General features: G+C 42.0%; 1 protein-coding gene across 3 annotated transcripts in view; it reads right to left on the bottom strand.

Annotated features, from left to right (window-relative positions):
* Positions 1–4,729: 4,729 nt before the first annotated feature.
* Positions 4,730–27,042, bottom strand: part of LOC120546935 (pleckstrin homology domain-containing family G member 1) — a 72,831-nt gene continuing 50,518 nt past the window's right edge. For 2 of the 3 annotated variants that reach the window (XM_039782200.1, XM_039782202.1), the window contains exons 3-17: positions 21,574–21,674; positions 20,255–20,324; positions 15,265–15,311; positions 13,461–13,611; positions 12,937–13,068; positions 12,043–12,225; positions 11,830–11,925; positions 11,361–11,447; positions 10,939–10,972; positions 10,702–10,794; positions 10,535–10,596; positions 10,236–10,421; positions 10,004–10,123; positions 8,058–9,903; positions 4,730–7,716 (exon numbers count right to left, since the gene is read on the bottom strand). In XM_039782200.1, coding sequence (XP_039638134.1) covers positions 6,713–7,716; positions 8,058–9,903; positions 10,004–10,123; positions 10,236–10,421; positions 10,535–10,596; positions 10,702–10,794; positions 10,939–10,972; positions 11,361–11,447; positions 11,830–11,925; positions 12,043–12,225; positions 12,937–13,068; positions 13,461–13,611; positions 15,265–15,311; positions 20,255–20,324; positions 21,574–21,674 — 4,212 coding nt within the window. In that variant the 3' untranslated portion in view covers positions 4,730–6,712. The remainder of the gene's footprint in view (positions 7,717–8,057; positions 9,904–10,003; positions 10,124–10,235; positions 10,422–10,534; positions 10,597–10,701; positions 10,795–10,938; positions 10,973–11,360; positions 11,448–11,829; positions 11,926–12,042; positions 12,226–12,936; positions 13,069–13,460; positions 13,612–15,264; positions 15,312–20,254; positions 20,325–21,573; positions 21,675–27,042) is intronic. The other variant, XM_039782201.1, reaches the window with a different exon arrangement.

Raw genomic sequence — 27,042 nt, forward strand, 5'->3', positions numbered from 1 at the left:
ATGGAACTCCGCCATAGGTTATTGTATTACTTTTACCATATTGTAAGTGTCTTTACTGATAAAAGGCTGATTATGTGCTTTATCAGTCTTTACTTTCCAGTGATTTGCAAAATCTCTTCTAGTAATGTAAAAAATGAATTAATATGGTAATATGCTTGCATGGAGTTATGATTGTGTGAGCATGCAGATGTATGTTTTCAACAGATGCTGGGAACTGATTTCATTTAGTGTCAAATCACAACAGGATAAGCGTAACAGGCAGGATTAGCCTCACAATTTACCTTTTTTGGTTTACTTTTCAAAGTAATTATAACATTGTGGGACCTCTGGAGATTTCCACCCATAGTTTACTGCTTGTTCCGCTGCCCCTAGATTGGGTGGTTCCAGTTTGCATGACTATTTACCTGTGTCAGTATGTCAATATCTTTTAGAACTGTATTTAAGTAGAGTGATGTTGACATAAGCCACACAGAGATTCAAACTAAGAAGTCCTGTAGGCAAGTCTTGTTTTTGTAGAGAGGTAACATGTCTCTCCTGAACTTAATGTTTTTAATTTCATAGATATTTAACGGTTTATAAAGTGCTATTTTTGTGAATTTGTTTTAACCCTCTGAGGTCTAAGCCATTTTTTTCCCATCTTTGGGTTGCCTGGTCTCCTTGTATAACCTCAACCCTGTGATGCACAATGAAGTTATATACATAATTTATTGCAGGAGAACCTGGGCTCTCAGGATATGTATGCTACAGGGATGCCACATGAATGTATACATTGTTATAGGACTACACAACAAAAGAAAAGACTAAACCGAAATGAAGTGTCACACAAATATATTGAAATCTTTTGGCTTTTGAAAAGTGTTCTAGGTGTTGGGGAAACAGAAATAAACTCTGTAACTAACAAATATAAAACTATTTAGGTTTTTTTTTTTTCTCTTTTCAGAAAAGTCAATTTGCCTTATCCAAAAATGTTAGCTGTGTAATCTAATTCATTTTCTGCCTGACATTAGAAGGCCAAATCACACTCATTTCAGCCTCCATATATATTCGTAGATGGTGCTACGACCTGCCTACAGACGACTTTAGACTCTGTTGCTCCCCTCAAAAAGAAGATGATGAAGAAAAGGAAACTAGCACCTTGGTATAACTCCCAAACTCGCAAATTAAAACATATCTCGCGAAACCTTGAAAGTAAATGGCGTTCCACCAAACTGGAAGAATCTCGTTTGGATTGGCAAGACTGTCTCAAAACCTATAGGAAGGCCCTCAGAAATGCCAGATCAGACTACTACTCATTAATAGAAGGTAATAAGAACAACCCAAGGTTTCTTTTCAGCACTGTAGCCAGGCTGACAGAGTCACAGCTCTAGTGAGCCATCTATTCCTAAAGCTCTGAGTAGTGACGACTTCATGAACTTCTTTAATGATAAAATTTTAACAATTAGAGATAAAAATCCATCACCTTTTGCCCTCAATTTCCAACGATTCACCTTTAAACGCAGGACCACTAGAAAGAATGATAAGACCTGACATATGCTTAGACTGCTTTTATCCTATAGACCTTAAACAATTAATGTTAAAGGTATCCTCAGCTAAGCCTTCTACCTGTCTCTTGGACCCCATCCCAACGAGGCTACTCAAAGAAGCGTTACCTGTAATCAACACTTCATTACTAGATATGATCAATATGTCTTTATTAACAGGTTATGTACTGCAGTCATTTAAAGTAGCTGTGATGAAACCTCTCCTGAAAAAACCCACCCTCGATCCTGAAGTCTTAGCAAACTATAGACCTATATCTAACCTTCCCTTTCTATCTAAGATCCTTGAGAAAGTAGTTGCTAATCAATTATGTGATTTTCTACATAGCAATAGTTTATTTGAGGACTTCCAATCAGGATTCAGAAAGCATCGTAGCACAGAGACAACACTGGCTCCTTTCGACGCGAAGGAGCAGTGGCTCTACTCCGAGCTCCTCACGGATGACTGAGCTTCTCACCCTATCTCTAAGGGAGACGCCAGTCACCCCCCTGAGGAAACCCATTTCGGCCGCTTGTACCCTGGATCTCATTCTTTCGGTCATGACCCAGCCTTTATGACCATAGGTAAGGGTAGGAACGAAAACTGACCGGTAGATCGAGAGCTTTGCCTTCTGGCTCAGCTCTCTTTTCGTCACAACGGTGCAACAAATTTAATGTAATACCGCATCTGCTGCGCCAATTCTCCGACCAATCTCCCGCTCCATTGTCCCCTCACTCGCGAACAAGACTCCAAGGTATTTGAACTCCTTCACTTGGGGTAAGGACTCATTCCCTACCTGAAGTAGGCACTCCATCGGTTTCCTGCTGAGAACCATGGCCTCAGATTTAGAGGTGCTGATCCTCATCCCAGCCGCTTCACACTCTGCTGTGAACTGATCCAGTGAGTGCTGAAGGTCACAGGCCGATGATGCCATCAGGACCACATCATCTGCAAAGAGCAGCGATGAGATCCCCAGCCCACCGAACTGCTACCCCTCCCCACCCCAGCCTCTCTGCATTGGATCCTGTAAAATCCAGGATTGAATTTAAAATCCTTCTCCTGACCTACAAAGCACTAAATGGTCAAGAACCATCATATCTAGAAGAGCTCATAGTACCTTATTGTCCCACTAGAGCACTGCGCTCCCAGAATGCAGAGTTACTTGTGGTACCTAGAGTCTCTCACAGTAGAATGGGAGCCAGAGCCTTCAGCTACCAGGCTCCACTCCTGTGGAACCAGCTCCCAGTCTGGGTCCGGGGGGCAGACACCGTCACTGCATTTAAGAATAAACTGAAAACCATCCTCTTTGATAAAGCATATAGTTAGGGAGGAGGAGTTGCAGTGTCCGCCTAACCTGGCCCACCTGCTTCTCTTCATAGTCGTCAGATTAATAATATAACAAAAGTAGAGGGAGGCAGGCCAGTACAGCCCGATCCGGCAGGGGTGACTTCTAAGCCCGAACAGGCTCCTCTCCTTAAACTGCCTGTCTCTCTTAGTTATGCTCTTAGTTATGCTGTTATATTTTTAGGCTGCCTGGGGACTTCCTTCCATCCTTTGACTGCTCTCTCCTCTCCTCTCTTTCCTTTGACTGCTCTCTCCTCTCACCTTCCAATTGTGTGCATCTCGTCCCACGGGATGCTTGTAGTAACAAGCATCCCCGGAGTCCTTGTGTTTTGATTTTTTCTCACCCAGCATATTTCCTTGGAGTACGTTGGCACCAAGATCTTGGTTGCAGCTGTCGCCATGGTCCTGCTGCACTCCCTACCAAGCTCTGCGGTGCCCTGCAGTGTCATGCCTCGCCTGCTGAACCCTGCAGCTTCCTGCTACGTCCATCCATGCTCTGCTATGCCGCACTACATCCTGTAACACCCTGCAGCGCCCTGATATGACATGAACTACTATGACTATCATTTGAAGTCACTATTCCATTATCTTTAAAGTGACTATTACTGCCACTTTTCATCACATCCCCAACCGGCACCGACAGACACCGCCTACCAAGAGCCTGGGTCTGTCCGAGGTTTCTTCCTAAAAGGGAGTTTTTCCTCGCCACTGTCGCACTGCTTGCTCTTCGGGAATTATTAGAATTGTTGGGGCTTTGTAAATTATAGAGTGTGGTCTAGACCTACTCTATCTGTAAAGTGTCTCGAGATAACTCTTGTTATGATTTGATACTATAAATAAAATTGAATTGAAAATTCCTGCTTTACACTCAAATTGCAGTTCTAAAACACACATTTTTCAAAACACTACACACAATTCTGTGCATTTGGCACAATTTTCATGAAGAATATCTATTGTTTTCACAAGGAACACACTGCCATTCAAATATGCACACTGACTCATCACATGGGCATACACCTGTCACACAGTTGTATGCAGTGTATGACCGAAATCCACAAACGCGTATACCCCTTCTCCAAGCTATGTGGAGATATAGCAGTTTGATGCTTTTCATGGCTGGATTAGCTATGCTAGGCGATATTTCCCCGCTGCTTGGCCAGGGAAAACATTGCTTGTGATGTGGATGAGGTGCTGTGGCCAGACCGAAACAGAAGAGAGGATGCAGCATAGTTTTTTTTCTATTTTTTTTTACTGTAACTGTATACAGTAAATTCTTCTGTTTTGTATGTAGACCACTGTATGTGCAACTTTGTGTTGGCTGGGATGTACATTGTGTACATTGTTTTTGTGGGAGAAATAAAAATTATTTTTCACCGTGTATTTGTGCGTTCTGAGTATAAAAACAATATTCTCAAATATTTTACAACACTTATGTATGTAGTGTCTGTAGTAAGTGTAACACTGAACCAAAAAAAGGCCTAAGTTATTATGATGAATGGAGAAGTGTTTTCCATTCATCATAGTGTTTTACATTGAGTACATTGTTCAACTGATTCTTATAAATGTCTGTTCATATGATGGTTTGTGTGTGTCATTTAAAAACAAAATACCATTTTGAGAAGAAATAACATTGTTTTGAGTGTAAAGTTTAATTTTGCAGTAGAATTGAGGGATTTTGCCCATTGTGTATGTGTTTTTGGATTTGTGTGTAGAGTTCTGAGAGTATGAGCATGCAAAAATGTAATAACCAATTGGTCACCAAGCATCATGTTGAAAATGATAGGAGTGTGATAAAATCCATATATGCTGCATTCTATAATAAACTGATATATTTATATTTATTCAACGATAATCACAAAAACACAGATGAGTTTAATCTGAATTTAATACCTCCAATACATTGTTTTGCAATGACAACTAGGCAGTTAAAAAAATACATTACACTTAACTTAAACATTAAAGCATTAAAGCATACCTATGGCATACAATAATAACTTTCCTAAAATGTACATCTTTACAAAGTGTTTACAAATAAAATGTAAAAAAAGACAGAAAAGTGCAAAAAAAAGCCAACGAAGACAAACAATCCCCACCAGTGAAACCTAGGACAAAATGTACAATGAAAAAACACATACTTCATATTCCTAACTTGTTTTTTAAGCTGTTTCCTGATATGAACATTAGGTCATGATATTGTGCTTTTAAACTTTTCACGTGTTGTTTTGATTTGGAACTTGTGTTTAAGCAGTGTGTGAGAGAAAACCTACTACTGAAAATATTCACAGTATTTAATTCAAATTTTGTCTGTGTCCCTTAATCTGAATAAAACCATCTTTTAATAAATACTTTATTTTACAATTTGTCTGTGGCTAATGGCGATAAGGATAACAGGGAGGTTTTCAAATAAATAGGACAACTTTAGTGATTTTTTTAAAGACAGTGTATGGTAAATACCAGATTTGCTTCTAGGGGAGAGAAAACAATTGTGTTGTATGAATCTTATTAAAGTGATTAACAACTTTGTTGTGACTTTCTTTCCGTGACTGTGGATGCAATCAGTAGTTGACAGTTGGAAGTGTCCCATAACGTAAACAAAGTAAACAGACTATCATTTGAAATAAAATAAAAAAATACACCAAATACAGTACTGTAGTCTTTTAACTATCTCTCCTTAATGCTCTCCTTCGTGGTCCCTCTTAAAAACAAAGGTTAAAATTAGTAGGATAAAAAAAAAAAAAATCATCCACTTGTTGAGATGCACATTACACTTTACATGATGGATGCCCATAGACCATAACATGTAAAAAAAAACTGATTTACTCACAGATTCAAAATAAATATGAAGCCCTCCGATTTCTTACAGATTATCTAAAATATCAGCATCTTCTCTTAATTTTAAAGCGTGATACCTTTTGTTTGATGACAAAGGTGGCAGGTAGAGTGAAATACAATAACTTCAAAAGAGACTTACAGGTCTAAGTCTAGTTATACTTAAACTATTGGATCTTAGCAGACATGTTTTCTTTACAGCTGCAACCTTTTTGTTACAATTATTGCTAAAAAAAAAACAATCTGTTTGTGTTCAAATTTGTGTAGCAAATCTGAAGATCACAAATTTGAACAGCAAATTTGAAAAAGCTGCTTGTTCAAAGCCGTTTGAGAGTGTAAGCACAATTAAAAACACTAGCCATCACTGTAGTTAACCTCTCCTACACAGGTTAAGATTAATTAGTGCTAAAATGCAGTTAAAATAACCTTAACAGCAAATTTAAAAAAAAGAACTTGGAGAGTCAAGATCCGCCTAAGATCATCAGAATTTTGATGCTTGTACCTCAGTACTGTACAGACAAGATTTTATTTCTTACAATTGGTAATCCTGAACTACAGTAACTGTACAACAGTTTAGTCCTCCAGCAGAACCAATTCATATGACTCCAATTATCTCTACAAGGCTTACAAGTAAAGCAATAAAAGAGTTTGAATTCCTTTGAATATTAAAACCCATTCAGCGACTGAGAACATTGTTGCTTTGACTACTTGCTGACTTTTTACAACCAGATCTATTTGAAACGTACACAAGAAGACAGTTTGAATCTGGAAGTGCTAAAGCCGCTCACATGCAGGCTTTGCTATTAATATTAACCTATCATTGATTTTACACTGAAGCACTGTAAGAGAGAGTTTCACATAAGTTGTTACAAATACGGTCCTGATCTATGTTGAGAGATGTGTTATGTTTGTGGACTATGATGTTGAATGATGGAGGGCATTCAAGGCAAAGCAGCAGTGTCCCTTTTGTTGCTATAAGCTGTATGTTTACATATATTTGGCTTTTATTTGTCATATCGACTCAGGCGAAGCTACTGGAGCTCAGACACTGAAACTTCTCCCTCAGAGACTGGACGATTTTGGGTTGGCTCTGCTGCGGCTCGCTCCACAGGTACTTCTCCAGATGCTCGCATTCCAGAGACCTCAGCGGGTTGCAGGAGTGTGCCGGTGTGCATGGCAGACTCTGGGAGTGGACAAGACCCAGATTCTGATTGGAAAGGACTGCCGTGCTGCCGTTCCGCCGTGCCAACCTGTCTTGCTCCTGTTCACTCTCGTCCTCCGAGCGGATCTCTACATAGTCATCATCATCTTCCCCATCGTCCTTAAAATTAGCCAGGTAGTTCTGGGTGGCGTTGAGTATGCTCAGTGCAGAAGCCCGGTTCAGGACCACCACCTGTTGACCGTCGTGTAAAGTGAGGTCTGAGTGTCCCTGGGTAGAGCGCTCTGGGAGGCTACTCTGCCGACCAGCGCGACCCAGACTGGGGCCGTGGAGTCTGTCAGTGGGTCTGTTACATTTGAGTCCAGACTGATTCTTCTGCTGCTGCTGCTGCTGCTGCTGCTGCTGCAGGCTGCCCAGAGAGCTGAGTGACTGACAGTGACTGGATGGGGAAGACTTTGAGGAGGAGGGCGAAGATGGAGCATTAAAGGAAGGATGTCTGTTAATGGAACTGTACACATGCTCCTCTTTTTCGCTTGGTGCTGACATGCACGAGCTCCATCTCTGGGATGGTGGGGTGGTTGGAGAGGGAGGGGAGGTCTTGAGAGAAGGGATGGAGCAGGCGGAAGTAAGTCTGCACTGCGGGGTAGAAGAAGCCCGGGCATCGCCCAACTCGCTGGATGCGGAGACGAAGCTGGCCAGCTCTCCGTTGCTGTAAGTGGAGTGGAGCCAGTCCTCCTCCAGGGAGGTCTCAGGCATGGACGGAGAAGACGGCAGCCCTGGATGGGCGTGATGTGGGCCAGCAGGACCGGGAGGATCCTTAAACATTACCTGGTCATAGAGCTGGGAGTACTCTGCTATCCTTGCACCTGAAGAGAGAGCACAGAGCATGTAAAGAAGGTGTGAGTAGGTTATGTTTGTATTTTTATAATATAAAATTTGCACAAGCCTAAAATCAACAAATGATGGTGTATGATTGTCTAATTGTAAGATGTGATGTAAAGCTTTATATGACCTTACAAAAGGAAAGGAGGAAATATAGAACACTTTAATCAGATTGGTACTGAGTATTGGCAGATGCCCAGAGTTTCGGTATGGGGAAAGAGGGTCAGGTTTTAGGGTTAGCCAGATTAGTGCATTCTTAGTCGCAACAATCGACAATACTATAGGTAGAAACGATTGTTCCAAGAGCTAAATGTTTTTTGGTTACCTATGGCAGTGCCCCCTTGTTTCTTTTCTTCCAAGATGGCTGCCAGGTCTTTCTGCTTCTTCTCAGCTCTGGTCCGAGTACAAGCGTCTCCAGGGTCCATGCTCCTCATGCGCAACAGCTGGTTGGCTTTCTTGATCTTCTGGCTGTACTGCCGTGCCATCAGGAACACCCGGTTCTTTGATTTTTCCAGTTCAAAGTCCACAGACTCACCCAGCAGGAGAGATGAGGAGGCCAGGGGGGAGTCCAGACCTGCCAACTCCCCTGGAAACAAGCTATGAAGGTCCTTGAGGGGAATATCCTTTTGAGGGGTGCTTCGTTGAGGAAGCTCCACCAGGTCGTCATCCTCTAGGCGGAAGCTGCCGCTGCTGAGGCGAGCCAGTCTGTTACGGATGCTCTTTACTGTGCCTGGGAGGGGCTCTGGGGTGACAGGAAGGGGGCGTGACGTAGGAGCAGGGCTGTGGTTTTCTTCTGCATTGGTGCCTTCACTTTGAAGATCAGGGAGGTTGATGACTGGGATGGTGAATGACGGTGTGGAGGTGACAGTTGGGGGTTTAGACTGATGCGCTGGGGTGCTCTTGGTTGGAGGGCTGGCAGCTTGAGGACTAATTACAACAGAGCTCTTTGTAGGGCTGTTTTTGACTGAGGATGCCCTCTTAGGCGACTCACTGGCACCTACAGGGAAGGCAGCAGGGAGTCGATCAGCTTTCTTCTCATTGATTTTGATGTAGTTTTCCAGATCGTTCCAGATCTCATCGACTTGTTCTGACATCTTATCCCCTTTCTGTGAGCGCTGCGAGAAAGTCTCAGAGGCAGACGATGAGGAATAATCTGGCTCAAAGGAACATGGGACAGGATGAGAGGTGTCTGGTCCCTCATCCTCTCCAAAGTGGAGGCTCTCCTCGGACACAAAGACCCCAAGGCTTTCAGTAAGGTCTTGTTCAGAGGCCGGCAGACTGTCCTTCTTTTGTTGTAGTTGTTTGCATTCATTCCTTCCTTTAAGTTCTGTTGGTGGGGGCTCCCTGAAACAGATGGTGTCATAGATGCTCTCCTCCACTATCTTGAGCTCACATGTCCCAGATGGCCTCTCCTCCTGTGTAGAGGGCCAATTGCTATCCAAGGAACTGTCTGGTTCAATCATAGGCTCTGTGACCACAGCAGCCTCTGGAGCATTTAGTACCCTTGCTGCCTGGCCCTGGGAACCCTGTGCATCTGTAGAATTTTCTACCTGTGACTTCTCTGGGTCTCTTCTGACCAGGCCCATGCTCTTAAGGTCCTCATAGCTGATGTTGTCATACACATTTTCAATATCATCTACTGTCAGCTGCTCGGCTGAGGATGATCCAGATAGTTCATTGCTGGAAGACTCAGTGTGGATCACTTCCAAGTTGCTGTGACTGGCCGGGTCATCATCAGGACTCTGTCGAGCCTCTGTAGCCTTCTCCCCTGCGCTGCTCGCCCTCCGCAGGACTCTACTCCCATCGGGTGGAGGGTCAATCTGCACAGTGGGCACCTGTTCAACGTGCCAGCTGCAGGGTCGAGCTGTCTTGGGCGACGAGGTGGCCTCTGACCTCTCCAAGGGTACCTCTGGTTCTGGTGCGCTCTGCTCTGTTGGGACAAACATCTGGTAGATGTCCTCGTCCTCGTCATCAGGCTGCATGGTTCGCTGGCGGGTGGGGAACATGGCCCTGCGAGCACGGTGGTCTGCCCAGATGTTCCTCACAGAATGGTCACTTTCTGTGACTATTACAGAGGGGATGGGGGTGTCTGGAGGCTCTTCTGTTACTCTAGGTGTCCTGAGAAGCGGTGGGTGGCGACTTCCTTCCCTTACTAGGGTTTCTCTGGCTCTCTGCGGAAAAGGAAAGCAGAAGTTGTTGTTTTACACGTAGTTGGTGCAGTCTAAAAACATCAAGTAGATTCAATTACCAAGGTGTATTTGTGATTAATACCTGTAGGTCAGAAGTGCTCATGTTGAAGGACTTCCATTGTTCTATACTGTCGACAGATGCCTGAGGGTTCAGCCTCTTTCTACTGCCTTTGCCAGGGACTCGCAGCCGCTTTCCGCCTCCCTGAATGCAGAGTTTTCAGCATTAACAACGTGTTTGAAGGACTAGAGATGGAAGTGGAATCATACAAGTGTATATGTAATGAACATCACTCGTTGGGCAGCTTTAAACTCACCAGGCCACTGTCATCTTCATCATCAGCATCTTGCTGATGTGGCTCTTCTTCTCGATCACTGTGGTCATAGTGATCGCCGGGGTCCAGGGACTCCTGTGATTGGTTGATGAGGCTGCGGCTGCGACCGATGGTGCCCAAAGCCAGCTGGGACATTGGCGAGAGCAGGGTGGCACCCAGACTTATTCGCTGGAGAGAAGAACATTTTTTCAATGTTTCAATTTTTTGGGATTAACCAACCTCAGTGGGAGTGTGTGTACTTCTCAACCGAAAACGGTTTATCATCTCTGGCTATCACTTACCTTTTCACCGTCTGTGTTGGCAGCATTCTGCTTGGCATTCTTCAACAATTTGGATAGAGGTTCTGGAAAGTCAAACATTATAAGTCAAAAATTATTGAGTAATTCTTAAAGTTTAGCCTTGCAATGTGTGTAATTGTTAAATACAGTACATTTCTTTAATTTCGTACCTTTCCTGCGTCCTCTACGAGGGGTTGGACCCTCCTTGGTCTGAGAGGAATCCTTCTTGTCTCCATCAGGGCTGTAATGAAACCCGGGATGATCTGGAGAAGTGACAGAAAAGATGTGAAAAACATGATGCTTAAATGCAATAAATATGGCTAAAGCTGTGGCAGAAGAACATAAAATTAAAAAAATATTGTAAAACATGGCTTTGTTAAATTATAAATATATAAATTGGCACTTACGCATTGCATCCATCTCCAAAATTGCTTGCTTAGCCTAGAATTCAAATAAAAAAATGAGGGTGAGTTCAAGGTTGGATAATGGATGAACATAAACTTTGACACTAGGTGGAGCCACATTACAAACAAGTGTGCTCAAGTTTGACACTTAACAAGTAGCGCCTTTATGTAATCACAGTGAACTTTCTCCATGACCTTCACCCCTGCAGAGGAATTGTCAGTTTCCACTTGCACATGGCCAAATGCAGTGAAGAGACAGAAAAGTGATTGTGGTTGAATGAAAATAAATGAGAGGAAGATCATCAGCGCACATAAAAGGGAAGTGAGGAGAAAAAGCAGGGGGAAAGAAAGATAGAGATGAAGGAGTCTGTGTTTACGCCATCAGTGAACAGAGAGGGAGCTGTAAGGAGACAAGCTGCTCTTACCTTGGCAGGGATTTTGGCCGGATGGTTTTCAAGTATGAGTCTCTTGAGGTGTAAGATCCACATGCGCTTGTCAGGCTGTGATTTGGCCTGAGGGCAGAGTGCAAAACATCAGAGAGAAGATAATATCAGACATGCCCTTTAAAAGGCAGCTTAGAGGGTTGGGATAAACCCTTAAACATTTGCAACATGGCTTTCTTACGTCATACAGATTATCTTTCATTTTTTAGTGCTTGTCCAAAACACAGTGGTTGGGTAACAACAATGGCTGCCATTAGCTTCTAAACACTCAACATGTCTGAGCAACTCAGTGAGGTGAGCTTTGACACCTGCACAATAACCTTAACACTTTCTGATTGAACTCTTGCTCAATGCTTGCTGGTAGCTGCACAGTTCAAACAAAAACATGTAATTACGTTCACACTTTTGACTTGAGTGATGATGTGCGCTCTCTTCTGCAATGTTGCTATACCTGGACAGTGTGCTGAAGTTTGGGATTCTTGTAGTGAAAAACACTAAAACTCAGTGGTTCTTTAGGAATAACTTCCACCAGCATCAGGTTACAGCACTGCAGAAAAGACAGGTATGGAAGGAAGACGTGTTAAAAATATAGTTACTGAGCAGAAACGTTTGTATATTTTTGTGTCTCTTTGGGAAATGTCATGCTTCTAGTAGCATAACTGACCAGTATGTGAGCCTTATATGTGAAGGTTTCTTCTCGTTTCTTGGTAATTAGCAGAAGCTTGTCAAACAGGAAGAGAGTTCTTTCGTTTTTGGCCCGCTGCAGACGAAACGTTCCTTCGAGAACCAACTCTCCGTAGCCGATCAGATCAGGGCCCTTCCAGTTGGTCAGCAGGCTCTGGATTTCCTGCACAAAGCATAGAAATACAGAGCTGACCTGCTACCACTCAAAAAATAAAGCTGAGCTGATGTGGTTTAGCAAAACTAAAATGATGGATGGAAAAAATAAATGCAGAAAATAGTGAGCTGGGGTGTTTAAGTGCATGATAAAAAAACAGAAATGCATACAGGTAAGCAAAAAAAAAAAAAAGATAATATAGAGAACAAAACAACAAAAACTGAACATTTCTATCAAGGCAATCCTTTCTCCAGAATAGTGAACACTTCCACACACATTCCTGCATTCTGCATTCATCTGACCCTTCTGGCTCCCGGCTGATAAAAGAAACAAGCTTCCCTTTTATGTGCCCTCCTTATGCAAGGCCATCATTAGCCCAGTGGAAAACACAGCGACTTGCGTAAGACGTGGGGAGGATCAGAGCCTTGGCTGATTCAAAGCTAGACTTCACATAACTGTTCTGCAGAACAATAAAAGAATTGGCTTCTTGAAAAGGCTCGAAGCTACCACGTCCCATTTTAGTTATAGGAATAATGAGAGACGTGAAAAGTGTGCAGGATAAGTCATTGAGGAGACCATAAGCTCAACATTTATTTTTATATAACATGGATTCAGGAGAGGTTCTAAGCAAGTGGGACCTGTTTGTAGACTGACAGTCCCAAAATTGAAATCTTTTGCATCAAGAATCTTTCTCAATTTGTGCTTTTGTGCTTGTCGTACCTGCAACCTAACGGCGTGCTCGTGTTTCCTCTTCATGTCGTTGATGTGCCAGGCCACTCTCTGCATGGTGTCTATGGCTTCCTGCACAACCTCGTAGGTCTCTGTGTCCTTCTCCATGTGGTTGGCTATCTCCTGCATGGACGACACACAAAACACTGGGAGTCAGCACATGCACATACTGTATATGCACATGCACAGGGGTGCACTCATACAGGCCTCTGTGTGTGTTCCTGCACATAAACACACACGTATACATGCACTCTAATACAGGGCATACAAACACAGGAACATACATACTGAGCACCATATGTCTAAACATTTGGTTTCTCCTATGGAGATTATCACTGGGAGATGAGTCAGTGATGCTGTTATTCAACCGTACACATCCATTTGTATTGGTATAGCAAAAGAACATTAGTGTGTCCTATACACTTACAAAGATGTGCCTGTACTTGCATTTCTGTGGGTAAAGATTAATTGTTTGCGTGTAAGTGTGTTTTTGAGCGAGACAGATACAGACGTACGTGCAGCAGTAGGTGGTACTTGAGGATCCTCTGCACTGGCTTGAGCAGGTAGGAGCCCAGGGGCAAGGAGTGCCTCAGAGATTCCTGGCGCTCGCGTATAAACTTGGCCAACGCCTTGTTCCTCATGCACTCTGTTAGCACAGCCACCGACCTGTGGAGACAAAACACAGCGAATAAGATATCAGGGATGAGTAGTAAACCGTAATTTGACAGTGATGATGAGTTGTAATGTATGTCCTGACAGATAATACTGAAGAAAAGGAAAAAACCGAAAGAGATTTCAGCACGGTGTGTGAAGATTGAAGATCTCCGTCCGTATATCTGGCTTTTGCTGAAATTAATATCACATTTTGTTTGTGTTTATGATACAAATATGACAAATGAATGCAAAATAATACATTATCACAGTCCATGTCTATACAGCCTATATTTCAAAGGTAAAATCACATGAGGACTTTAAATTAAAAGATAGGTTCACATTTTTTCACGTCTGCCTTAAAACAATACTCACATTTACTCACAGATATTACATCAGACACACACGCAAAAAAGTTTGCATGCAATTTAGTTTTTATGCCACTGAAGGTCAATACAATAAATGGGGATAGTAAAATATTGTTCAGTCCTATTTTAGCCTCAGATCACAATCTCAAATGACATTTTATTTTTTTATTTTTTTCCCAGACAGCATGAATTGACCTGCATTTACTGGTTACTGAAGCTAGTTTGCTGTGTAACCTACTGGGGAAGAAAGAGCCTTTTTAACAAACGAAAGAAGGCTGTGTGTGTGTGTGTGTGTGTGTGTGTGTGTGTGTGCGGCGTGCGTGCGTGCGTTCGCGACGGTGCGTCGTGCGTGCGTGCGTGCGTGCGTGCACATGTATGTCTGCATGTCTAAATTCCAGTGAAGCTCCACACAGGCCTCATTCATTGTACGAAAGAACCGACCTTAGAGCGCACCATGACCATGATACATCTGCAGTGTGTGTGTGTGTGTGTGTGTGTGTGTTTTGTGTTGTGTCTCCGTGTGTGTGTGTGTGTGTGTGTGTGTGTGTGTGTGTGTGTGTGTGTGTGTGTGTGTTGTGTGTGTGTGTGTGTGTGTGTGACCTTGGTTGGGGTCACCAGCTGTGGTGTGGATGTGGGAGAAGGTCTATCTCAAACAGCTGACAATAGCCCCTTCACACACACACTGTCACACACACTGTCACACACACACAAATCAGCATTCAATTAGTCATCATTAGCTTGTAAATAGTTTCTTCCCCATGTGCCTTTCTTATCATGCAACGTGAAAGAAAAATGGTAGCCAGAGGAGCAGGTGTGTCGGTAGGTGCAGTGTAACTTGGCATGAAGAATAGCCTCACGTTTCACACACAATATACACACTGACACAAAAATCTCCACATTATTCCTCCCATAGGACCCCACTCACACAAAGCTTACTAAAACATTAACAGCGTTAGATATGATAAGGTGACAAGTCTGTCAGTATGAGCTGTACCTCTGTCAATAGGCAGCTAATAAAAGAATGGAAGAAAAAAAAGGAGGGAGGGAGGTAGAGAGACCCTGAGGCATAACTGAAGGTAGACACTTTGACTCCTGCTGAGGTGACTTCTATGGAGCGTGTCAGTTTGTCAGGAAGGGGAAAAGGGTAATGCATTGATCGACATTCACAATGGAGCTACATGAGACGCTGGGAAGACCGTGTGCAGAGGTGAGATCAAGATAGGATGACAAGAAGATGAGTTTTGTACAGAAGGTGGTTGACAAGCAGACACAAACACACACACTTTGGATGCTGTCTTACCGTGGGTAGTTGGTGCAGTACTGAGTATAAATGTGGAATTCTTCACTCTGTAAAAAACACCAAGGACAAATTAATTGATGCATTTAAGTGACAGGACAAAAGACTAACTCAAGAGTCAAGAGAAGATGATGTCATGTAATGTTAAGCTCACAGTCACAATGCTAGCAGGTACAATGTTTATCATGTTCACCATCATAAGTAAGCATTTCTGACAGCATTTTGATGAGATTTTTGGCTCAACATAATTAAAGCATAACACTAATCAAAGGCCTATGAAGCATGTTTGCAATTTTTTGGTCTTGCACTTCAAGTCGAACAACCTGCCTCAGATCTGTAAAGTCAGTATCCTTTTATAAATTGTTAGGAAAAAAAGTATTTTTATCATAAGATAATTTTTTTTTTTTAAACTACTTTATTTGGGTCATTTGTTTGCATGTGTGTATTTATGAGTGTGTGCAAGTCGTATATGTAGTACATGAATGTATGAATTGATCAAATGTGTTTATGGTTTATATTGTCATGTATGTGTATTTTTTTTCTTTAAAAAGAACTTTCTAACTTTGGTTTTGATAAGTGCTATATGAATACATTATAATTATTATCGCTGACCATGCAACAGGTTTTTTCTTACCATTCTAGACTGCCATTGGTTTCCATTAATTTCTTACCCTATGGTAAGAAATTCTATCAGCAGACTCACGACTGATTACATCCCAGTGAACATCAAGTCTACATTTAGTTTTTGTCAGTGTTACACTATTGTTCCCCTGTAAAACAGTTTAATTAATTGGAAAAGTCTTCTCTGTTTCCTCATTTATGCAGACTTGCTGTTCACAAAGCTGTAATACACAACCAAAGCAAGAGTCTGCTAATAAATCATATGAAAATGATTTGAACACAATGGACGCCTGGAACAAGAACATTTGATTTAAATATCTGAAACACAGCAGCACTGTTTGCAAAATGATTGATGATTGATGATGAATGAGTTGTAATCTAAAGTGCCTTTTAATAAATGGACTCAAACATAGAAAACCACTGGTACTGAACGATGCTTTAAAGGTTAAGATTTATCGTTCTTTCTGCCTCACTGGTTCTATTGTATCTGCAATGGACCGGTGCAGTTTTCATGACTGGCCCGGTTATATCATGTTTACAGCTCTACACGCTCGAAGCTCACAGACAAGGCATCCTCTCTCCTCCATAAATTGCTACTAATTGAAAGTCAACCGTGTAGCTTATGATTAGCCTGCGTCCTGGCCTTTTAGTCTCCGTTTATCCCAATGCCCCTGAGTGCTCAGATTATATATCCCCTCATACTTCATCGCCACCCCTTTAATTGAGGCTATTCCCACCTTGCATGCCTCTCTGAACATCAAAGACATCAGAGATAGCATTGCTTATCAGAACTTGAATGAACCTCTTTCTCTCTGCTGCCAGAAATCTTCTCGTTCACCCTTTCTACTGATCTCCATTTAATTTTCCATGTCATCTATTTATCGATCTTCAATGGATATTTCCCTCTCTTTCATAATCTTACATTCCTCCTCCTTTCTGTTCATCTCTGCCTCTCATCGTGCTCTCCTGGAGGCCTGCAAATGAACCTCTTTCTGTTTCATAACGGGAGAGTCTAATTGAACTCTATTTGTGTCCATAAACACTTGGGGGGGTCACAGGATGTTCACGGCCATCAGGAAGCAACATAAACACACAGGGCAGATGACAGAAGTCTGTCCTGGATCAACACACACACACACACACACACACACATGCATGCAGACAAGACTCTCAGAATTTGTTAGCCTGAGGTGCTCCGTGGGAACCGTCCTAAATTGAAGAGCAGAGCTCTCCTCCTCGTCTCCAGGCCTAAACACAACCAGATGTGCCACCATCGATTCTGAAGACACGCACCAACACACACTCTTAATACACACTCTTAATGCGCCTCTTGACCGTGGACTCAAGACCACAAGATACATAAATGCTTCTATGGAGTACAAATTTGTGCAGAGCATGCACGCCTGCACACATGGACTTTGTTATTAAAGTTGACATGTCTGCACACACTCTTTGAAGCCAACCAGGAAACCAGCAGACCCTGAAAAATAGCTCAGATTATATTTCCATTTTAGAAATATATACAAGCTATGCTCAATCATATAATCATTATATCCAAATGCTGCATGTGAGAGTTTTGGCATCTATACATGATGAAAATGATCCCTTTTTAGAGTATCACGATACAAATTATATAGAAAGATTTGTACTTTCTTCAGCGGTGGCTGATAATCACTACTCCGTGAAATAAAAAAAAAGGTTGATTTGTATCAGCACCCACTGATCGTTTTTAATGAGCAAGTCATGAATCAGCAGTTTTTTTATTGATTTGTCGAGATTGGACTGGTCACAGTGAGTCATCAGCTCAGCGCTAAACACAACAGAATTACTAGTGACAAGAAAAAAGAAGCTTAAGATCTTGTTTTTGTGCTCTCTGTGCTTCAGTCAGCATGTAGCAACCCATAAAATGTGTTAAAGGCTTACTCATCACATAGCACAGTTAGGATTTAGTCGAAGGGAGAGGAACATGAGGATAGATAGCCAATTATCTGAGAGAGAGGCGGAGATTTACATCTAGATCTGTCTCTTCTTCAAACAGTGCTGGGTTGTGATTCTTGGCTGCTAAGACTAGAAAAGCATTAGATGTGTGAGTGTGTGTGTGTGTGTGTGTGTGCGCGCATTTCACAGCTGATAGTGAAAGAAATGTTTTTTTGGTTTTTCTGGGTCTTAGCAACTATGACTAACATTCAGTAATACAAAAGAACTCTGGTTACTATTCTGATTACAATCCTTTTACCAGAAGTCAGCCTGTGAAATGATGAAGAAAAGACACACACACACACACACACACACACACACACACACACACACACACACACACACACACAACACACACACACACACACACACACACACAACCTCAATGTAAAGGGGGCGTAATGGTCAGTGGTGACTAAATATTTCCAGGCGTTGGTCTTGGTCTACTTTTTGTGTAACTCTATTAAACCTACTCACTGACAAATCTATAGAAGCCTAAAGACAGCTCTCACCATCAACAACTACTGTTTGTTCATCTCAACTATTTCTTATATGAATTGGAAATGAATATATAAGGAAATCGAATACATTATTTTGGAAATTTATTTCCATTAGCAGCTAATTTATTTCCATTAGCAGCTGCTCTTGAGCTTTAGTTCGTATCAGACGATCTTCCTCAGCAGATGAAGTTGAAGTACAATTGTAGATGTCTAGATAGCCCTTTTTTCTTAGCGTTTAAAAGAATGTCTTGTGCTATGTCCAAGGTCAGAAATGCACTTTAAATCCCAGCTTTTAAGCCAACATGGATGAGAAGCCTTTAAAGTGCTCAGACATCTAAAAACCCACGAGAAACTGGCAAAACGTCATCTGCACAGGCTCCAGAAAGCTTCAAAGCTACTAGAGCTTGTGGTGAGATTATTTTGCAAACTATTTCCAAGGTCAAGAATGAATTTATAATCTCAATGGAAATATGTTTTTGTAAGGTAAAGTAAGGTTGTGTAATAGTGGTTTGGTCGAATATGTATGGGCTATAATACATGTCAGTTTTTGGTTAAATTTGACAAAATCGAATTCACTATTTTTGGGTTAAATCCTGGCCAGCATGTATTAAACCTGTGTACTGTAGCTAAACTGTATTTATGCATAACATTAACAGGTAGAAACACAACAGAGGTGTGTGTGTGTGTGTGTGTGTGTGTGTGTGTGTGTGTGTGTGTGTGTGTGTGTGTGTGTGTGTGTGTGTGTGTGTGTGTGTGTGTGTGTGTGTGTGTGTTGGATAGGACCTGGAGCAGCAAGTCAGAAGCTCTTACGGTAAAAAAAAAAAAATGATACTTTAAGAGTTTTAATGGACATCTACAGTATGAGTACCATACTCCTGAGACAGGGGTTAGCAGAGACTGGAGGCTCCAGGCAGGATGCGATTTGGACTTTAAGAGGTGGAGCCTTGCTTTCAGCCAATTTAACCCCTGGCTTTAAGGATGTTAAACTGTTTTTATAAATGCTGTACTAGCTACAGAATAGAAATCAACTGTAGGTTGTCCGTATTTCAGATTAGGGGATCATCTAAAATAAATTCATCATGCTGTAACATTAATCAGTCGGTAACAAGATGTCATCACGCTGTTTTGTTTATGGATCTCAGTTAATTATGAAGAGTGGTGCTGTGGGCTGCTATAAAACTGGTTTGTCTAAACAACAGCTGCTGTACTGATGCTGACTGAGACTCATTTTTTTGATATATATATATATATATATATATATATATATATATATATTATATATAGTCAGACAGACAGTTGCTCTGTGGTATTGAGTGTAATTGCAGTCGGGTAGGAAGGGAATGTAAAGCGTTTTAGAGGAAGTGCTGGAATGCAGCACATTATCATGGGACATAATCATGCAATCTTTTCTTTTTTAGGGCATGGATGGGTCGAGGAGCAGGAGTGAAATAAAAGCTGACACACACAGACAGAGGGACCAGTGATACTTTGACCAGAGTTGCTGAGTCTACGTTTTCTTCTTGAAGCACTGTTATTATCACCCTCCAGTAAAAAAGGTGATTATGTATTTGGACGGTCTTTAAAATTCCTCGGGAGTTGTCCTTCCTCCATGCCCTCCTGTTGCACTTAAAACTCACATTCCAACCACCAAAATAATGCTACTGGCCTCAATAAACCTAAATGACTTCATGCAGCGTCCTCACCTGAATTTTGTCAACTTATTTCTTGTAAAGGGCATTGCCTGTTTCTCATTTTCTGTCCTGTGTGTGGGTGTGCGTGCATGCGTGCATGCATGTGTGTGTCTGAACCAGCTGTTTGGAAACGTTTTAACGAGCAATGGAGGAGCGCGTATAAGGTGGAGAATAAAACTGACCAGAGGAGGTGACTATCTTTACCTTGGATACAAAGCACTCTGCGATGGCCACAGGGTCAGCGTTGCACTTCTCAAGATGATGTAGAAGATCCCTGAAACAAACACAGAGTTCAAAGAAATCAGTATTTGATATGAAAATGTGCACCCATAATTTCCTACGTTTTTATCACACAAGGATATAAACTACTCTCCCACGATTCATTGTTCCAAACAGTGTTTCTGGAGCAAGAGTCACCCTGGGTACAGAAACTAGGTCTTAGGGCACCTGGCTCCGAACAAAATGACAAAACTTTCATGAATTGAAAACAGGCAGCTCCCGTTTGTAGCTGTGTTATGTGTGTGTAAGTGCACACACTGATGGAGTTATTGTGTCATGGCTGAAGCATGAGGTCATTGTGACCGCTTCAAACTGCTTTTACGCTTCCTTTTACTAGCCAGCTTGTCTGCGCGTGACAGCTGAGAAATGAATAGGTGAAAGAGTGCATTTTTGTGTCTCCAGACCACCATGGCTGATGCTAAACTAGCCATCTCGTCTGAATACACAACACACACACAGAAACACACTGTTAAGAACGGTGCCAGAGGAGACAAATATGCAGACAGGGACTTATTTAAAAACACACACACACAGACGCACAGACGTGCGCGCACACACAGACACGCGCGCACACACACACACACACACACACCAACAACAACAACAACAACGCCCTATCCAGAAATTAACAGATGGCTCAGCCCAGTTTCACTATTTGCAGGACATTGTTTGTTGAGCCTGAGAGAGAGACTAAAGTCTGTCTGTATATTTATATGCAACCAGAGCTGTTTTGAGTCTCCAGTCTTTATTAGCACAGTCAAGATCAAGGTTTTTTACTAAACATGTCTGAGTTTTGAACATTTACTGACTGACTAGCTGAGATTAAGTCCTTTAAATGATGAGGCCTAACAATTAAATATTGAAGCTATGAGGCAATGTAAGTTCTGCCTGTTGATATCTTGTTTTTGTTTATTCAAAACTTGGATGTTTTTTCTTTTAAGTCTTAAATACATTCAAGTCTTTGAGTCAAATGTCGAATACATGTTGTATCGGAGTTATCGTAAGTGCCATATTCAAACTTGTAAATAATGTTCACATCAACTTCCAAGACGTAACTGTCAAAGCACGGTACTTTGACCCCTCACTCGACCAGCGCTGTAATCTGTAAAACTAATGTGAACGCTCGCAAGTCGTAAAAATGTGAATCTTTCCCATCTCTTCGATCCATCTGGTATGAATGCTGCATTAAGTCTGTCTGACACAAGCCCAAGTCTCAAGTCTCCATCTCTGTGAGTGTGTTGTACCTGTTAAAGTGGTAGATGTCCTGGATGTTGCCAAATAGAGAGCCTTTATCCTCAGAGCTCAAGGCCAGCCGAGACTGATTGCTGATACACTCCAAGTAGTCCTGCAGAGAGAAACAGGCAGAACCTATTCGTGTTAGAGCTTTATGGCTGACATTTTGATTGGCACCACCCTTGGCGCGCACACACACACACACACACACACACACACACACACACACACACACACACACACACACACACACACACACACACACACACACACACACACACACACACACACACACACACACACACACACACACACACACACACACAGTTTTGACAGACCACTCACACTGTGACTCCTACAGACTTCACCTCAGTAGCTTTCAAAGCCCATGAATCTCTTGTGCTACTTGACTCTGCACCACTTTGGCATGGTGTGACAAAGACTCTTCCATAATTACGCTCTGCGAGTGGTCTGTATGTTAATGTACAAATACCTACATTTAAGCTGCTTAAGTACCATTTAATAGCAATACAATTAAGACATACTTTATTGATCCTGCAAGGGGAAATTACACTTTCCTTTTATAAAGCATTAGTTGTGTGATTTTAGGTGTTTTTTTGTGATTTCTGTCTAGCAAGGGAATTATTTTCTAATGCTGGCCTAAAGAGAGGCTGAATTGTTAATATCATTCTTCTATGCGACTCTTGCCTGGGAGCTAGACAAATCTGCATGCTTGTGTTTTTATTTGTTCTGGCAGATAATTTGCATTTGTGATTTGGTCTGGCGATGTCAGGCTAATGTGTCTCAGTCCCAGCTACAAAATGTGGAAGATTTGTCATCAATTAATAAATTACACTAAAAGTTACAGTCTTGACGCTTCCATTTGTCAGAGCCTTTATAAATTAATACATTAATCAATTAAAACCTTATTTGTAGGGCACTTTAAAACAACCAGTGTATCAAAGTGCTGTACAATGAATAAATGAAAGACATAAAATATGAAACTCACACAACGCATAAAATACAATACAATTTATGCCGACTCTCTTTTGATAATGACTGCATTGTTGTTTAGTGTAAACAGCTTGATAAGGAAACAACAAAGTTTATCTGGTTTAGTGTAAATTAATTCCTGGGTCAGGTGGAAGCTAAGAGACAGCAGGTTTAACATGTTGGAAAACCGTTAAAAGTCTTTTCAAGAGGAATTTACTGTCTGGCTCTTATCATTAACTCCATCACTGCTGTCAGTGAGCAGTGCTGATTAAACATCAGCCTCAGGTCTCAGAAAGAAAGTGAGAGGTGGGAGAGAAAGACAGATGGACCAGTGGCCAGTAGGCACTGATTATAACTCTCATTTCCAAGTTTCTTCTTATGCACTGATAGTCTTTGTAAGAAGTTCACATCTCCTGCTGCAGGCTGGAAGTCATTTTTGTTGCACTTCATTCCTTCCAGGTGCAATTATTTTGTCATTATTGTGTCACATAAGTCCTTTGCACTCCATACCATGTCGTACCATACCCTGTTTACACGTACATGGTTATTTTGAAAAACTGAGAGACATTTCCCTTCGTTTGTGCCCTTTGTTTACACGCAAACGGAGAATTCGCCTCTGAAAACGATTCTTTCTAAAACCTCCGGCCAGAGTGGAGATTTAGGACAGTCTCCAGTCAATAAATCGGACAACACTGTTGCACAGGAAAGAACACTTGAAACACCAGTGCACACACGTCCACAAAAATGATCTCAACCACCAATGCAGCTGTATTTAAACTTGAAACCAGGAGCAGGTGTGGATATTGGGTTAAGGAGGAGGAAGCATCATGGTGGCAGCAGCACAGTAACAGTTTTCAAACCAGACCACAGTCTGCAACTGGGCAGGACAGACATTACAACACTGAAAAAACTACCAGGCTGCCCTGAACGCACACCCACACTGATCATTTCAGCACACACACACACAACACTTGTGTGTTTTAAGAGACCAAAGAGTAGAGAGAGACTCTCCCTGCTCACTCCCTTTAGACTGTTTGCCTAAATTTCCAGTCTGCCCTGGTGGTTTCGGTTCCTGGTAATGTTTTATGTATTTAGCCATCATTATCATTATTATTATTATAATAGCTGAGCCTGAGCCATTAAATTGTGTTTGGTTAGGCAAACGGAGGGATGCAAAGACAAAATGATCTCAGCTAAAGACTGGAGAGTTAACTCCAACTGTGGAGTGGATGTTTGGGGTTTAAAGGTTATACAAGAGCTTTAGGCCAAGATTTGAGTTACAGAATAAGACTAACTGGCATGTTGGTGGTTGTGTTGTGGGTCACTGCAAAGGGTCATGTTTAGATTTTGTTGACTATCGGCGTTGATGTGTAATGTGATGCTTTATTAGCCACGGGGTCACGGATCTGACCTGGCCTGACCCCTTTCACTCATCACCCTCAGCCAAAGCCTGACTGAGCTCAACAATGGGCAACACACACACACACACACACACACACACACACACACACACACACACACACACACACACACACACACACACACACACACACACACACACACACACACACACACACACACAACACACACACACACACACACACACACACACAAAAACACACGTTCACTACCTATTAAGCATCAGACATAACATGTACAAACTTGATATTTTACACACTCTTTTCCTACAAACCAAACATATCCCTCACTTGGCACCGCATAAGGAAGTCATTCCTCCAGAGAAAGACAACTGCAAACATCCATATCTCATTACTTTCAATGTTTCTGCAAGTGATGTTCCCAGTTTATTTCCAAATTCCTGGTCAACTTCAAATGGCAAATGCGTTCCAGGTCTCAGAGTGGGATAAGGGAAAAAGAGATGAAGAGGAGGAGGAGGGAAGAAAGATCAGAGCTTTGTCTTTGAGGTTGTTTGTGGATGACGGATTTGGCCTCATTACCCACAGTGTTAGAGCCGAGGAGGGGTGATCAAGCAGAACTAACAAACACCCAAACAATGTTCACACACACACAGAAGTGTACGGTGGCCCTGAGAGCTCAACACACTGCAACTCAAGGAAAGACATGCAAATAGATAGACAAAAAAAATAGAAAGAAATCTTCACCAACACACAAACGCTGCAAATTGCACTGAACACGACAGACAGTTACAAAACAACAGATGTTTCCATGGGTCACTGAACATGGCAGGCGTAATATTTTTAGTTCCCCTGGAAACTTCTGTTGTTTTCTAACTAATGTCCATTGTATTCTCTGCGACTTGCAGCATTTGTGTATTTGGTTGGGTTTCCTGTTTTGAAACCATTTTTGTTTTTGGTTGAGTCTTTCAATGTGTTTTCTGTATTTAGTTGTGTTTTCTGTTTTGGCAACATGTTTCTGTATTTGGTGAAGATATTTTCCTTAATTGTTTGTCTTCTGTCTAGTCGTATGTGTTTTCTTAAGTTGCAGTACGCTGAGCTATCAGGGCCCCAGTAAAAACACATTCATTCTTGCACCAACCGACAAACCGCGCGATACTTAACACATGTACTGCGTGTAATCTAAATCCACACATACAGTACAGTTCACACACAGGCAGGCAGAGTATGAGTGTGTGAGGACCATAACACCGCCGCTGACAGATGAATCACAGGTGAGCCCAGGGGAGTCTGGGTAAATATTTGTGTTAAGCCTGTCACACCCTCTTCCATTTTCAGGAAGCAGCATGGGTAAAGGGATTATTGAAACGGGGGTTGCAGGACCAGCTCATAAAGGATGAAGGACGGTGCTGATAATAGATGGGTCAATGCTGTCCAGCAGCTTGAGTCTTTTCCTCAGTATAGGTAAACTGTCATGTTAAAAGCTCTATTCAAACAAGATACAATCAGTGCAATCCATCCCCTGTGCACTCACTGGAACCGTCATTAAAGGGGTGAAGAAAGGCTAAATGCACATACGTTTTCCAAAGTACTGGTGAAGAATTAGCTGTTTTGCCATGTAAGTGTGGTCTTCCGGGACTGGGTGGTCTGCTTCTCTAATGGCAATAGGTGGTCTGCAGAGTAGAGGCAGTAGAGGGTTATTAAGTACAGCTCCTAAGCTCTGTTCAGTGTTGTCCTAACCTACTTTGGGTCTTGTTATCTCAGAGCTAAATCCCTCTCCCTACCTTCCTCTTCTCTCTCCCCCTTTCCCTCACCTCTTAGTCCTGAAGAGGCAGGAAAGGAGGAGGAGAGGCTTGGACATTGATCAGGGGTGACAGGCCAAAATCACAAAAACTAAACCTCACTCCCACTTCTTATCCCGTCTCTTGGGAATATGAGTTTCCTGCTCTCTTTTGACAACAGCCAGACACCTTTTTAACCCCAAACAGACACATGCACACACAAATACACATAATGGCCCTTGACCGACAGCCTGGAGCGGGGGAGGAAACACTGTTAAGAGGGAGAATATGAGAAAAGGATGGAAAAGCTCCAACACATGCAACAATTTCCATACACACGTTTTCGTCATTTTACGCCACAATCAAAAATAAACTGCAGAATGTAAATGCAAAACACACATCACATGTGCGCACCACATTTGAGCACAGAGGATATGAATTTTAAGGTTCACAGAGAACCAAAGAGCTGAACAGAGAAACAAAGAGGGGAAGAGAAAGGAGAGCAACCTTTGATACAAACCACTACACCCATTCCTTAACAAAGCCACTAAAGCACTGACAAGAGGCAATGTGTATCCTTGCAGTTCAAAGCCAACTTTACAAAAGAGTGTATTTATCTGAGTGTGTGCATACAGTATTTTGTGTGTGTGTGTGTGTGTGTGTGTGTGTGTGTGTGTGTGTGTGTGTGTGTGTGTGTGTGTGTGTGTGTGTGTGTGTGTGTGTGTGTGTGTGTGTGTGTGTGTGTGTGTTTAAAAACGTTAGTTTTGAATGTGTGCCTGTGCCTGCAGCACAAAGGCACCGGTGTCATGTAACTCAGCCAAACCCCACCTGCAAGTGCAGGTGACCTTATTGTATTGGTAGTTCCCAGCAGGACAGGAGCTGTGTGTGTCATGTGTGAGGAAAACCACAAAGACATAAAGGATGTGTGTTATCTGTTGATTTAAAGCCCCGTATTGCTCCTGGCGTTCCTCCGCTGCTTGGGTCTAAACTGGGTCATCAGGAAATCATTTTAGTTCAAAGATGGGACCTTCAAAAGATTTAAAACTGCCCAGACCGTCCTACCCATTTCAGTTTCTGCCTTATTATTATTATTATTATTATTATTATTATTATTATTATTATTATTATTATTATACAGTGGTTCCCAAACTGGGCGTCACCAGATAAGTCTCATCAGGGGTTGAGAGATGATTAACAGAAAAACATAAATGAAAAAAAAATAAAAATAAAAAATCACAAAATCAACACTTTTTTTCCTCTTTGAATTATATTGAAAAATGTGTCTCTTTAGGTCTCTGATCATTTAAATCATGCTGATAAAACAAGAAAA

The sequence above is a fragment of the Perca fluviatilis genome, chromosome 18 (assembly GCF_010015445.1).
Source record: "Perca fluviatilis chromosome 18, GENO_Pfluv_1.0, whole genome shotgun sequence".
NCBI classification, from domain to species: Eukaryota; Metazoa; Chordata; class Actinopteri; order Perciformes; family Percidae; genus Perca; species Perca fluviatilis.